At 43.5% G+C, this 15,748-nt stretch overlaps 1 protein-coding gene across 1 annotated transcript in view; it reads right to left on the minus strand.

The window, feature by feature from the left end:
- LRP1B (LDL receptor related protein 1B) overlaps nucleotides 1–15,748 on the minus strand; it is a 566,614-nt gene that overhangs the window by 314,736 nt on the left and 236,130 nt on the right. The window contains exons 11-13 of the mRNA XM_056861170.1: nucleotides 9,083–9,263; nucleotides 4,523–4,742; nucleotides 1,840–2,029 (exon numbers count right to left, since the gene is read on the minus strand). Of these exons, the coding sequence (XP_056717148.1) occupies nucleotides 1,840–2,029; nucleotides 4,523–4,742; nucleotides 9,083–9,263 (591 nt within the window). The remainder of the gene's footprint in view (nucleotides 1–1,839; nucleotides 2,030–4,522; nucleotides 4,743–9,082; nucleotides 9,264–15,748) is intronic.

Here is a 15,748-nt window from a genome sequence, read left to right on the forward strand (position 1 = left end):
AAGTCCAGGGTTGCTATGCAGAGGAAGGCACTGGCAAACCACCTCTGTTAGTCTCTTGCCATAAAAACACCAAAAGGGGTCGCCATAAGTCGGCTGCGACTTAACGGCACTTTACACACACACATATAACACATGACAGACATGCAGGCATCAGTGTGTGTCACTGTCAATGTGTAGAAGGCTCTGGGCCAAAACAGAATTAAAGAACTATTTTTTTGACACTGGTGAAATGCTGAGTTACAAAATAAATGTAGGAGTGGGCTATAAAAGTCATCTTGCCATGATGAAAAAAAGCACAGTTCCATCTCCATCAGTAGATCCCAGTTCAAGCATCTTTCATGCTGATATAAGGACCACTAAGAAATCAATTGTCAAAATCAAGAACTGGAGTGAAGCATTTCTTAAAGGTTCAGAATGGAAGCTTATAAATACTAGATAGGTGTTGTGTCAACAATAATGGAGGTTCTCCCAAGAGCCATGAATTTATAGGTTTGTCAGGTCCAAGAACCAATGTTTTTGAGGAAATCTTGGTGTGATTAACTTCTATGATATTATTCCTGAATTGTCATGCTTCCTGATAGGAACTTCTGCTTTAGGACAACATGTCTTGCATTTCAATACTGGGTAGGAAGATTTTGTAATCTGCTTATTTTATTGTTATCCATCTTAAGAACATAAGAACATAAGAAAGGCCCTGCTGGATCAGACCAAGGCCCATCAAGTCCAGCAGTCTGTTCCCACAGTGGCCAATCAGGTGCCTTTAGGAAGCCACAAACAAGACGACTGCAGCAGCACCATCCTGCCTGTGTTCCACCGCACCCAAAATAATAGGCATGCTCCTCTGACACTAGAGAGAATAGGTATTCAGCATGACTAGTATCCATTCTAACTAATAGCCATGAATACCCCTCTCCTCCATGAATATGTCCACTCCCCTCTTAAAGCCCTCCAAGCTGGCAGCCATCACCACATCCTGGGCAGAGCAATCCTGAAGGAGGGAGCGAAAGGGCATATGAGCCGGCATAACCACAGTGCCTGCAAAGATGCCACTAACACCGTCTAAAGTGGCATGTATGCCAGTGAAGGAGAACGTACGCTGGCAGGGGGAGCAGCGTGGCAGCTTCTCAGCTGGGCACCAGCACAGCCTCTGCAGGAGTGTAGCTCTGGTGCAGGGGCTCCCACCGGTGCCACAGGGGGCGTTCCAGGGGAGGAGCTGGCTTTAGTCAACTCCCTAAGTCCTTTCGGCCTGGGAGTGCCCCTTTTTGCAGGCTCCAAGTTAGGCCTGCAAAAAGGGTGGCGCAGCCCCGTGGAACTCAATGGAGAGCTTCGTGGGGTTTTCTTTTAACTAACATTTTCAGCTTGCGGCATCCAGCCTCAAGCCGCTCAGGAGGTGGTACAGCAGTGCTGTCCCCGAGTCCACTGTCACCACCACACCCACTCAGGATTGAACTGTGAAAAACTTGTCATACAAGTTATAGGTAGAAAGAGATGGAAACTTACCAGACTTACACTCTATAAGAGGTGGAACATAGGGCCCTTCTCCTAAAAAACATTTCTCCTTTTCACCATATCATCTACAGATATAATGTAATCCTGCCAACCTTATTTTGATACAATTTCCATTAAAAGAAACAGAATGAGAGTTCCTCATAGCAAACTCCATTCCCATTTATGTCAGTGGCATTAGTTACTACTAACTTAAGGTAGAATATTCCTCACAGTCTGGCTTTTGTGCAGCCTGTTGCTTTCAAAGATTGAGGTAATGTTAAAAAAAATCATTTATGTTACTAATCTTAAAACACTGTCTGGTGTGAATGCAGAAAATATTGTTTTCAATACCTTGCTGCTTGTGGGGATCATAAATCTGCAGACCAAACAGGGGTGATCTCTCACTTCTTAGAAGTGTCACATTTCTAGTTGTCAAATCCAGTTGGAAAATAGAGCCATTCATATAATCTGTCCAGAAAATATAATGCCTGTGGTGTGACAGTCCAAATGGATGGTTTAGTTCTTTTCCACTGTAAAGCACCTGTAATTAAGTGACATTATTTAAATGGTTGTTAAACATTATTTCACCAGTAAAAGATTTAGAATTCACCCAGAAAATGATGGGTGGGGTGAATATTTTTCTTTATGCATAATGAAAATTGAGTTCAGTTTTTAAAATACCAGATGGGCAATATCTCGAGCATTACTAGATGATTAAGGACATTTTTATGTACATACTAATTATCTATCTTTTATGGTCCAATGCCCTCTCCAATAATTAGTAAGGTTACTGATTACATCAATAGATCTGGCATTCACTCCACATAGTCAAAAATGGATTCTATCACTTTATCTTCAAGGTTCAATGAAATGAAAGGAATTTCTTCCAAAACTATGAAGCCTGCGACTCAGATCCTAAGATTTGTTTCCTTTCACATCCTTTTCTGTCCATTGCAAAGGCAGTTAGTTCTCTAAGCAGAGGATGTTCCTATGGTGCTTGGCACTTTTCTGCTCACTGAAAGACACTGGTCTTGTATGAGTGGGGGGGAAAGCTAGTGCTAGGGAAGCTGCCCCTGCAATGAAAAAGGAGTAAAAGTGGGAACAAGGCCTGAGATTCAAGCCCATAACTTTTCCCCATAGGTGGAAGCACATGTGCATTAATAGTGCCTCTTGCATCTTCTACACTAGAGGAAACAATGGATGGTTAACTCTGAATACTTAAACTGACAGAAGAGAGACAAGTAGGGAATTCCACCCACACCCTCTCTTCACTGCAGCCCCCAATCTGTGTGGTTCTTTCTTTGCTCAGGTCCTGGGATTTGTGGGATGATTTTTTTCTGGGAATCAGAAAGGACAGCGCGAATGGAGAGAGAAACTCCACACACCTTCTTTGGATGCATTACTGGATACAAGCTAGTGACTGGCTTAAGGTCACCTGGTGGGTGAGCTTTATGGTAGGGTTGGAATTTGAACTTGGTTCTCCTTATTAAAGCCCCACATTCTAGCCCCTAAATAACCATGACTTGTGGACTTGCATCCTACTGTCATGTTGTAAAGAGAATTTTTAATCCAGAGATAATCCAGATGTCCCAATATTCTATAAAAAGCATCTTTGTGATATGTATGGCCAGATTATGTTTGTTCATCAGTCACTGTTTACAAGCCTTATATGCTAAAGCCTTGCAAGTTTACTCTTACTTGAAACAATCCTAGTTTTCATGTCTTTCAGCATGTATTCATGCTGGAGAAACAGCAAGTAACTGCACTGCAAAATACCTGTGGAACACACTTGCAGTGTCAACATATGCAAATACTTTAAGGTAAGTCTTAAATGTACCGTATATACTCGCGTATAAGCCGAGTTTTTCAGCCCAAAAAAAGGGCTGAAAAAGCCGAACTCGGCTTATACGCGGGTCAATACGGTAGAGGGGGGAGGGGGGAGGAGGGAGGAGGGAGGGGGGAACTTACCTCCATCACCGCCGCCGCTGGGCCCAGCCGCCTTCCTCTGGCCGGGAGGGGCCTTCCTGCGCAGGCAGGAGGCCCCCGCCGGCCGCGCCGCCGCTGGCCACGCGCCTGGCTGCCTTCCTCTGGCCGGGAGGGGCCTTGCGGAGGCCCCCGCCGGCCGCGCCGCCGCCGGCCGCGTGCTTGGCCGCCTTCTTCTGGCCGGGAGGGGCCTGCCTGCGCAGGCAGGAGGCCCCCGCCGGCCGCGCCGCCGCCGGCCGCGCGCTTGGCCACCTTCCTCTGGCCGGGAGGGGCCTGCCTGCGCAGGCAGGAGGTCCCGCCGGCCGCGCTGCCGCCGGCCGCGCGCCTGGACACCTTCCTCTGGCCGGGACGGGCCTGCCTGCACAGGCAGGAGGCCCCCGCCGACCACGCCCCCGCCGACCACGCGCCTGGGTGCCTTCCTCTGGCCGGGAGGGGCCTCCTGCCAGCCCAGGAAGGCCGCGCCGCCGCCGATTCGCCCCCTCTTCAGGTACGTAGGGGGTTCAGGGGCTCTTCCCCCTCCCCCCTTGGATGGCACTGGGGTCGGGGTGGGTTGGGGTGGGTTGGGGTGGGTTGGGAGGGCCTGGGAGGCGGCGGGAGGGCCGCCATTTTAGAGCGCAGCATTGCCGGTAAAGGGAATTTCTTATTGACCCTCGGCTTATACGCGGGTCAATAAGAAATTCCCTTTTCTGGCCTCAAATTTGGGGGGTCGGCTTATACTCGGGTCGGCTTATACCCGAGTATATACGGTAAGTATGTGAAGCTTGCCACCATACACGTACAGCACAATGCAGTTGCTCACACAAAATCTCTCTGATCTACTCTCTTTAAAGAAAAATAAATAAAAATGAACCCTAGGCCATCCCTCCCCCCCCCCCACAGGTACAAAAAGGCCAGCTAAAATTACTTCTGTGCTCTTAATTCAGGGAACATTCAAAGAGTCAACTAATAAGGCATCCCTGAAGGGGAAGAGAAAATAATAATAATAAAAGTAGCAAAGTAATTCAATTAAAGAGAAATCACAGGACAACACAGCAGTGCATTTTCTTTTTACCTTTCTGTCAGTTCCATTCAAAAATATCCTTTCAATGTGATCATAATAAGCATCACACCAGTATAATACATTGCTACGATAGTCCAGAGTTAATCCATTTGGCCACAACATCTTTGATGTCACAAAAATCTGCCGGCTGTGGCCATTCATCCATGCCTTCTCAATTCTTCCCACACTATCGTCTATTTCATCTTCTTCCCAGTCTGTCCAGTACATCCAGCTACGAAAGAAATAGGAGCATTCTTTTATTATTGGAACCCCGCAATTTAGATTCCAGAATATCTACTACACAAAAGCCAACCTACATTTATTTTTGATTAAACAGTCCACATTCAGTTTTCTTCCTGCCAAGAGGCAAGGACAGAATGGCAAAGGCAGTGTGACAAGTGGGGAGGGATGATGTCTGTACCTTTTCAATCCTTCTCAGCACAGAGAAGATAATGTATTACATGATTAAAAAATGAACTGACCAACATAAGAAGTCACAGCTCCATTAATAAGCGGCTCAGTTTTATTAAATCACAGAGGATAGTGATGGAACCCGCCTAACACCCACACACAAGCTGACAAGTTCAATTGCAAAGAGTAAAACTGCCTGTTGGGGCTTTGCCAGGTAGAATTTCTGGTAATGTATTTACTTTCGTGTTGGTCTTTAACCTTCATTCATTCGTTCATTCATGCATATGTGACATTGTGTGGTGCAAAGCATCTTGCAAACAAAAGCAAGTGGTTTCAGACATAGCCAGTTCACCTCTAAAGGCACCTTTAGTGAAATCTTTATGTCACGTGCCTAGAACAGAAATAAATAACCGGATCGATATACTCTTTACTCTTCTCAACAGCACAATGAATCAATAGCACTTGCAAACATTTATTTGACTTGTTAAAAGGCCATTACTTAAAAATAGACCTCTTTGCTTTCAGTTACCGCCTGTCACGTCTCAAAACAGGCTCAGTGTCAGAGACATTCACACTCACCAGTATAATTTATCCTTATTATTTCAAATGTAACCGTACACAAATAATATTTATATTTAGTCTAAAGAGAATTAAATTGCCATAGTGAATGCTTCCCACTTTATTTAAACACACACACAATAAAGGTATGCCACTGCAAAATGAGGGGAGTAATTAAAAGATGCCAGATACTCAGAAAATTAGATTACAGCTGTAGTTCACAAAGATTGTCATTTTTTGGCCATCAAGTCACAGCTGACTTATGGCCACCCGGTAGGGTTTTCAAGGCAAGAGATGTTCAGAGGTGGTTTGCCATTGCTTGCCTCTGTGTAGCAGCCCTGGTATTCCTTGGTGGTCTCCCATCCAAATACTAAGAAGGGCTGACCTTGCCAGGCTTCCAAGATTGGGCTATCCTAGGCTATCCAGGTAAGGACAGGTTGTCCTTACTTTATTCTAAAGTGTGATGTGACATCCCTTTCCAGAGAAAATAACATAATAGCTTTGAGGGTTCAAACTCTACTTGAATGAAACTCATGAAAATTTCACAAACATGATTGCCGCTGTCAATTTGATACTGCTGTCAATTTGATACTGATCCAACTCCTATTGCTACTGTATGAATCAGACTAGGTGCCCTGCTTATAATGCGCAAGTGCAAACATGAGTAACTACATGGTAACATTTCACTAGGGTGGTCCTGAGCAGGCAACTTTACATTTGTGATAGGCGGGTATGTAGAAAGTGCATGTGAATGAACTACACATTATGTATGCTCCATGACAACAGGTTGAATCTGAATGGTTAAATGGGAAAAAATTTATGATCAGCAGTGGAGAGGCCATTATGGCCACAGCCTAGTGGCAGAAGCAAAGTATATGACCCCACCCTCCGAGCTTCACATGGTGCCAAGGAGGCCACTCACCTTGCTTCTGCCATTGGGTGGTCCCGGCCCAGGTTGAAGGGTAGGCTGGGGACAGAGCATGCAGGCAGCCTCTCCCTCCCTTCTCTCAGGGTCTGGAGGTGGGGCCCTTTTCCAGGGCCATTTTGCCCTCCCAGTCCACCCCTGTTTATGCTGCAACCATTAAAAAATTGTAACGGGTTTCTTTTTTTGGAGGGGTGGTTTTGCATCTCACATTACTGTATGATCTTGTAGGTTTTTGGTTTGATGTATAACATGACATTGGTGTAACTGCACTGAGGTGGATGAGAGCTGTAGAAAACTCTCTGTCATATAATTCATTTACTTGACAATGTGATCCATTAATTTTCAAATGAAATGCTCTTTGAGGACAGGTTCACCACCTATTGCTGTCTCCTGTACTCACAGATGTCTTTTATTCCAGCGAAAGCAGAGTAACTAACATTCTAATTTAGATGTAACTCATAACTTCTCCCCAAAAAACACATTAAAAAAAACGACCCTATCATTTCTTGGCTTTCCAAGCTAATATCACACAGCATTGTGGGAAAACGATAAGTTATTTGCACACTGTCAGTCCAGTCCTCACAGTGGATTGCAGTGGGCTGATTTCCCTAGGGCAGTGGAAGCCTCTGAAGAGGTTTCACTGGTCTAAGTGTGGCGTATGAGAGGGAGGAGGAGAATTAAATTGCTGCCCATTGCTATAACAGATTCTTGTGACTCCCAAACCCCAAGTATTGCTTTTTGAAAATGGTCAGAGGGCACAGCACAATTCCAACTGTTAAATCTTGCCCTTTTTGCCCTCTGTAGTATAGCATGTACTAGCACAAAAAGGACTGCACATCTGTGTATGGGATGTCAGCCGTTCCCCAAGCAGAATGGTGACTATCAGAGGCTGTTTCACCATTCTGGAGCATTGACCATACAATTATAAATTCACCACCCTGAGGTGTCAAATTTATCCCCTCCCCCACCTTTTAAAGAACAGACCACTCCACTGCAAATACACATTACATGCTCTCATCCCCATACACTCTAATCTGTTAAGGAATATAGATTTGCCACAGCATTCATGGACAGGAGCGGGCACTTGATAAAGTTCGAGTTCGTCAAAAAGAAGGGGAGAAATCCTTTACCTTCAGAGTGATTGCACATATGTAACACTAGTTTTATATATAACACATTTGACTGTGCACTTGATTAAAATATAATAATAATAATATACCTTACAGGGCTGGTGCAGGGATTGTGTGTGTGTAAAATGCCTTCAAGTCGCAGCCGACTTATGGCGACCCCTTTTTGGGGTTTTCATGGCAAGAGACTAACAGAGGTGGTTTTCCAGTGCCTTCCTTTTATGCCAATAAAGGTGTTTCTGATTCAGTGCCTTCCTCTGCACAGCCACCCTGGTATTCCTTGGTGGTCTCCCATCCAAATACTAACCAGGGCTGACCCTGCTTAGCTTCTGAGATCTGACGAGATCAGGCCAGCCTGGGCCATCCAGGTCAGGGCAGTGCAGGGATTACTAAAATGTAAAATGCTCCAGACACCTAGCATCTGCTGTTTAACTGCTTAATAATGAGCAACTTTTAAAGCGTTTTTTAGCTTTACAGGAAACACACAGGTTTTATTGAAGGTTTATCAGGCAGATTCTTGTAACTACGTTTTGCTGATCCCAAGCTGACCTTTCCTACTACTTCAACATGACATATACATGTGGGTAGATTTTGTGAATGGGTTACCTTCAATATCCTCCTGGGTTCTCGGCCACTAAAAATACCCAAGAACTTTGACTTGCCCAGACACATAGAGGTCAAGCAGCACATTGTACGTTGGACCCATCTTTATGAAAAGCTTTCAGGCAATGTGATGACCACTGTCAAGAAGTGTTAGCAAAATCATTTTGCTTTAGGGACAAAAGCCGCTTGAATCCATAGCTCGTTTCAACTCAGTCTGTCAGCAATCTAAAGAGATGTCATGCCTGAGCTAACTGACTGCCTAACAAGTATTCTATGAACAGCTTCCTTTTATGAACACTAATACCAAAGTTATATGTATACACTGTATTTATGGATCAGTTTGAGACTATAAAACGAGTGTTTGTATTCCTACTTTGAGGTCCCAGAGGAACTAGCACAAAAGACACAAGATGCCACACATCACTAAAGTTTGCATCTTGATGTGAAAATATCAAAATAGCTAGACAAATACCTATTAGCGAGGCAACTGAGAAGATTGAAGATTGCCTGATTATTTTCAAATTCAACTGTGATCAACAGGACCTTGACTAGTATTTGGGATTAAAGGATAAACACCAGAATGACATTATGGAATTGCTTTTATCCAGTTCATCCTATTAGAGAGAAATGTGTATGGTTCCATGTGAAACCATAGTCTCATATTGTGACTGCACTGTGCAAATCCCCCGATAGCTCTGATTCTGTAACCAATGTAGTTTTTGTGAATGTTAAGGAATAAAGCATACAAGAACCTCTCACATAATACAGGGAATAAATACTTCTATCTGCACAATTCAATAGCATAGAATTAAGCTCTCTTAAACTATTTGAAATCCATCCTGCATTGACTGTGACCAAACAGTGCAAGCATTAGACATAATACTTTGATCTATACATTTAAAAACAGGAAAAAAAGTATTTTACTAAAAGCATCTAAAATATCCATACCCATTAACAGGATCCACAACAATTCCTCGAGGGTGAGACATGTCTCCTTCTAACAGAGTTTTCCGACTTTGAGAGGCTTTCTCTAATCTGGCAACATTAATTGTTTTCCTGTAGCCATCATTTGTCCAAAAGAGATTATTTCCAATCCAGTCTACTGCTATGCCTTCCACATTATCAAGATCTGTTTAAAGAACCATAATATATATTATTAATGTATTAACTCATTCATGAAATTCTAATTGAATTAGTGACTCTCAAATGATACAAAACATGGTTACTTTGAATAAATATAGGCCTTTATATAAGTCTTGCATATTTTCCCCAGCTTATTCATCTCCAAAACTACATACTTACGCTTGAATTGGCAGCATATTATCCGTCTAGCATGTTATGTAGACAAAGCAACCAGTCAAACATAGAAGCATAGATCCAACTATGCACTTCCTTCAATGGAATTAGGCTTGCCAGGCTCCATAGCTCCACTGGTGGGAGCTTTGAGGAGCTGCAGTTGCGATGCGCGATGTGCCCATGCACCTGGCGCAGCATTCACACACACCCTGTGCGACGCGCCTACGTCATTTCCGGGTTTACCTGGAAGCAACGCGGATGCTCTAGCAAGCTTAGCCGAAACTCTATGGCCCTCATCTGGTCAGAGGGAAGCCCGGTGGATGGGTGGGATTTTACCCGTCACCACTGGGCACTTGGCAACCCTAAATGGAATGGCATGTCTGTTTCCAGAGGAGGGGGTGGTGATCTCCACCAATTCCCCCCTCCCCTGCATATCTCCACTTTGCCCCCCCTATGCTGTTCCTGAAGTTCTGATGACACGCAAGAACAGGGATCCCCAACCTTTTTGAGCCTGTGGACACCATTGGAATTCTAACACAATGTGATGGGCACAGGCCCAAAATGGCTGCTGCAGAAGGAGGTGCTGGCCACAAAATGGCTGCCACAGCTTACCTTCAGTCATGCAGTGAAGATGGTGGCAGCTGCTACCAAAGCAACATTTTTAAAAATCTGCAACGCCAATCAAATCTCCAGTGCCCAGTCAGAAGCCTTGCTGGGAAAAGCCCAACCTGACCCCACCTGCTTTCTAAAAGCACTTGGTAGGCACCAGGAAAGGTGCTGCCAAGCACTATGACACCAATGGCCACCACAACGGGGGCCTCTGCCCAATAACAACCTTTTGGTTGGAGGGAGAGAACAGGAAAATCCCACAGTGTAAAGTCCACAAATGGTTGGATACACACCAAATTTAGATCACACCATAGGATTATGGAATCTAAGTGACACAGCACAGTGGTTCAAATGTTGTGCTTAATCAGTCATTCAGTCATGAAGGTTAATAGATAGCCTTGGATCAGTCACCACATATCAAGGTTATTAGGAAATTAAAATTTTGCCTTGAGCCCCTTGGAGAAGGTATAGGATAGAAATGTAAAAACACAAAAACATGACACGTCCTCCATAAAGGCCACAGTAGGTTGTCAACTCCAGGTTGGGAAATTCCTAGAGATTTGGGGGTGGGGTAGAGCCTTGGGAGGGTGGGGAGGAAGGGCAAAGTATAATGCCCATCCACCACACTGGCTCTCACCCCAGTCCATAGTGATCTGGAAATCAGTAGTCTTGATTCTATGTGATTTACATACATTGATAGTATTAGTAAATCCTTCACTGATATCTAAAAAACCCAAATACAAAACGAATAACTACACTTATAACTTCATCTGTGTAAGAATGTGTTTCAGTCATCCTGTGTATGTAATGAAAGCATCATATAGGGGGGGTAACACATTAGGTACAAAAAAAGTAGTTGACAAATGGCAAAATCAACAATACTTCCTTTAAGTAAAAATGAAAAGGCCAAAGTAGCAGCAACTGAGGTTTCGTAATTAGCTCTTACGAACAGATGTTGTTGAGAAAACCGGCTTGTTACTTCATAGGCATAATAAAGGGATTTTAATGAGCACTGGTGTGTGCACACATATATTTTGCATGCACACACACACAATGCTGAAACAAAAACTTCTGAATTAAGAGAATCCTCTAGACAATACTGGTAGCCCAGAGAGCTACAGAGGAGGCATCTGTTGTTGAAGAAATATATAAACATATCTAAAAATAACTGTTCAAAGAATTAAAATATACAAGGCAACAACCGGATTATCCTTTCAGATCATTAGAACAAAAGATCTTTTGAACTTCTAACAATATACCAAGACTATTCAACTGAAAAACTCTGTTTATGCCTTCAGTTCCAGTACTTTCAGTTTCTTTCTTGAGTGGCATTAGACTTGACATTTTCCAGATAGTTAAATCTAGCAGGTACCGTAGTAAGTTCATTAGAAAATGAACCCAGCCTCTGATATAGTATGTTAATTTGGTATATCATAGTTAAAAAAGGAAAAAAAACTCTCTGAAAAGTAGCTGAGGGATAATGTTAATATACATATAAATACATGCACATACATATATATTTCTTTAATATATAAGACTATAATTAAATGATATTATATACTATTATAAAACAATACATACACTGCCCCCCGACCCCCGGTTGTCATCAGAATACAACTGATCAGGCAGCAAGGGATACCACATAGCTAATTTTAACATTAGCCAACTGAATGTAAAACAGGAATGTGCTTAGCTGACATGACAACAGTGTAACTCTACTAACCATGGACACCCATATACATCATTTAAAAACAATTAAGAAACAATATCTACATTGGCGTGACTGCTGTGGAACATCTGCCAGATGTTCTGCATAGTACTAGGGATTATAAATCATATCCTCCTTTCATGTGGGACAACAAATTATGACCAAGCCAAATGTGAGGGAAGCTGTTGCTCATTTTCCCATCTCACTTAGGATCTACTATCTTGGAAGTGAACATAAGAAAAGCCATGCTGGATCAGACCAAGGCTTGGCAGCGTGGATCTTAACTAAGCACTCCCCGTGCACCTTCCTGGGAGTCCTGGGGAGGCAGGCGGAGGGCACTTGGTTAAGATCCACACTTCCAAGCCTGGCAGCATGGATCTTAATGAAGCCCCTCTCTGCCCACCTCCCTGGGACTCCCAAGAAGGCAGGCAGGGGGTGCTTCAAAGAGATCCACGCTGCCAGGAATGGCAGCATGGATGCTAAGGAAGCCCCCCCCCGGCCCACCTCCCCTGGACTCCCGGGAAGGTGCACAGGGAGCGCTTAGTTAAGATCCACACTGCCAACCCTGGCAGGGTGGATCTCTTTGAAGCACCCCCACCCACCTTCTCGGGAGTCCCGGGGAGGCGGGTGGGGAGCGCTTAGTTAAGATCCACACTGCCAAGCCTGGCAGTGTGGATCTCTTTCAAGCCCCCACCCCCCCCACCACCCGTGCTCAAGATCTTTGGTCGGATGAGCTTGAAATAAAAGGAATGGAAAATCCATGCTACCAGGCTTGGCAGCGTGGATCTTAACTAAGTGCTCCCTGCCCACCTCCCCGGGACTCCCGGGAAGGCGGGCGGGGGGTGCTTAGTTAAGATCCACGCTACCAAGCCTGGCAGCCTAGGAGTCCTGGGAAGCCGGGCGGGGAGCGCTTCACTGAGATCCACACTGCCAAGCTTGGAAGCATGGATCTGTGCTGAATTTTTTCGATATTGTTCGGGTTTGGGTTGACTCGAAAATTTTCAGAAAATCCGGATTTTCTGGATTTTCCAAATATTTTCAGGTTCAATAAACCCGAACCCGAAAATTACCGGGAAAAACATTGGTTGACAGCCCTATAGGGGAGTAAAATTATTTATTTATGTGGGGCAGTTTTGCAGTGGATCTGGGTTCAAACTGTAGAAAGGGCTCACAATCTCAAAGATGTTTATCTAGAGTCTACATGTAATTTGAGTAGGTACAGTTCTCAGGGGAAACTGTCACGCTCATCCTGTGGCTCTTTGGGGTCCCACACAGCAAGATGAAAAAGGATGGCCAGTGTTTTCAGGAAAATGTTCAGCCAGCAACATGAAACCATGCAGGCTCTTCAGTACAGGCAAAGTATGAGAGCTGAACTGTACATGACACTGAATACTAGTTTGTTTGAATTCTTGGGAGTCCACATGTTTCTTAACCCCTCTGTTGTGCACACGCTGCTGCAGTCACATGTGCTACCGTTTCCGTGCTTCCTGGCCATGGGTTTTTGCGACTATGCCACCAAGTGGATGAAGGGACAATGGCAAGCAAATGTAATAGTAATCAGCTGAACACATGGATGGGGTGTCAGATGCTCAGGTGATGAGGTGGACAGAACAGACATGTGGAACACTGCTGGGAAGATGAAGCTGGGAAGTTGGCCAAGACTCCATGGAACATGTCTACAATGCCACGTATAGTTCATCTCTGGATTTCTCCTGTTCTGCTTCCTGTCCCCTACCCTGCTTCAACACCCTTCTTCTCCCTCTCTCTTCTTCTCCCTTGATTTGTTGCTCCATACATCAATGCCTTCACTCTGCTCTCAGCCAACAATTTTGCTTGCCTGGGGGCATCCTCCAAGCACCCTGAGCCACCCTTTGCTCTTAGGTCTACCTCATTCTTCTTCACCATAATATTTCTCTCCCACTTGGATTTACTCTCCATTTCAGCCCCTCTTTGCCCACTCAAGGGCTTCTTCTTCTCTTCCACCTCATCCTATTCTCCAATCTTTCCCATTCATTTGGGGACATGCATGCATAATCTCCCTCAGGTAGGTTCTCCTGGATTAGCCATGGGTGGAACATATTTCAAAGTAAATTGGACAAGAGGGATTCAGTAATTGAACACTGCTGTTTTATTTTGCAGGATTGCTACGAGCATTGTCATTATGTTTTACCGCTGAGTAGTTTGAAATTACCTTCTAAAAACTACTCTCACATTTTAATTGGTTAAAATTGCTTTTGAAATCACTCCCACATTTAGAACTGCCTTTTAACTTCATTCCTACCTTATGCCCTTTATTATGTCAATGAAGCTGCATATAGCTATCTGCTTCATGTCAATGAAGCTGCATATAGTATCTTTCTGGGAGGGTATCAAGCCTAGCCATACAAGACTAGCCATATTCAGGTATACAAGGGCTAAAAGTTCTCTGGAGCAAAACTCAAGGACCTGCACGTGTGGAGACACTCAGATAGACCCTCTTCCTTTTCCTTGGGTAATAATAGGGCTTTTGTTGCTGTTGTTTTGATGTGGGAGAGCATTCAAAAATGCAATTCCTTGCCTAGGGCCTAAAGAAATACCATCTAGAATCCAACCACTTCATTTGTACAGGCTTTTACAACCTCCTCTCTACTTACAAAGATCAATTTGAAAGAATAGCCTTGTCCAGATAACTGAAATCTGTGTGCTGCCAATTTGGAGATGTCGGGGGACCATGCTTGCTGACCATCCTCCCAACATACATGTTTCAATTGTATCTTGCACACAAGAGCTTACGAACACACAAACCATACCTGAGCAGCCTCTCTGCAAAAGGTAACTCAATGTATGGAGATAAGGAGCAGGGTCTGCAACTGTAATCTTGCTCACCTTTCCGCACATCGACTGTATAGATGACCGCACAGACTAGTGGACTGATGCCAGGCCTCTAGCTCACTGGTTACTAAATTGACTTTTTTTCATCCCAAGTAGCCAAACCTTCTCACCTGGGCCCTTGGCATATTGCTTTCCAACAGCTTTTATGAACACACAGCATTACATCTCAGTGTAAATAATGCTTGTCATTTTTGTACTACTGGCCACAAAACATAGACTGGAGGTTCACTTGGTGCTGCTTCACTTACTGTTCATCCCCGCTTTATGGCATTCAGGCCATTCAAATCTGTTCAGATTAACTAAATGATGAGGATTTACACCAAAAAAAAGTGAAGGTAAGCCAAGATTCTTCTCTCTCTCTCTTAAGAATCTAAAAAAAGCAATTAGTTTTTTGCCCTTCTGACTTGTTGGACAAAGAGAAGGGAAGGAATATGAAAGCACACAAGTAGTCTACCATTACTTGAATCAAAATATGAATGTTCTTAGAGTGTAATTTTCACGTAAAGGCCAAAATGTCAAAATCGTTTCCCTGAAACTAAAAAACAAAATAAGATTCTACACAAATACATAACATGTTGTTAGTTTAAGTATATTGATGTCCTAGAAATAGACACTGGGTGCAGCTCCAACATAGCTAAGAAAACATCCCAAAAAGTGATTCTTAAGGTTTCACAGAATCCCAGGCTTACACCAGGATGCTTTTTTTTGGGGGGGGGTGATTGGGGAGGAGTCTGCAAAATCCCTCTCTTGGAAGCTTCTCAGCCAAAAGCTGATGATTTATACACATTATTTTAATGTATTTTGTGTCTTAACCCTTTATTCCTATATTCTTTTTAGCTATTGTGAGCATAAACATTGTTTCTAAAATTTCTGTATAAAATACTTATTAAAAGGGAAAAATCAGAATATTAGGATCATAAGCTAGAAGGAGGGGCATTGAACCTGATCTATTATTTAAATGAGAGATTATTACACCTAACATTTATTGACAATGCTAAATTTTTACTTAAATATATGTTTTCATTGTATTTTAGCAAATATATATGGTTTCTTTCCTGTTATTAGAAAAGTCTCTCATCATAGCAATGGAAGAAAATCTCATTACTGTGTAATTCACGCAAAGAAATTTC

Source organism: Euleptes europaea, chromosome 15, assembly GCF_029931775.1.
Source record: "Euleptes europaea isolate rEulEur1 chromosome 15, rEulEur1.hap1, whole genome shotgun sequence".
Classification (NCBI taxonomy): Eukaryota; Metazoa; Chordata; class Lepidosauria; order Squamata; family Sphaerodactylidae; genus Euleptes; species Euleptes europaea.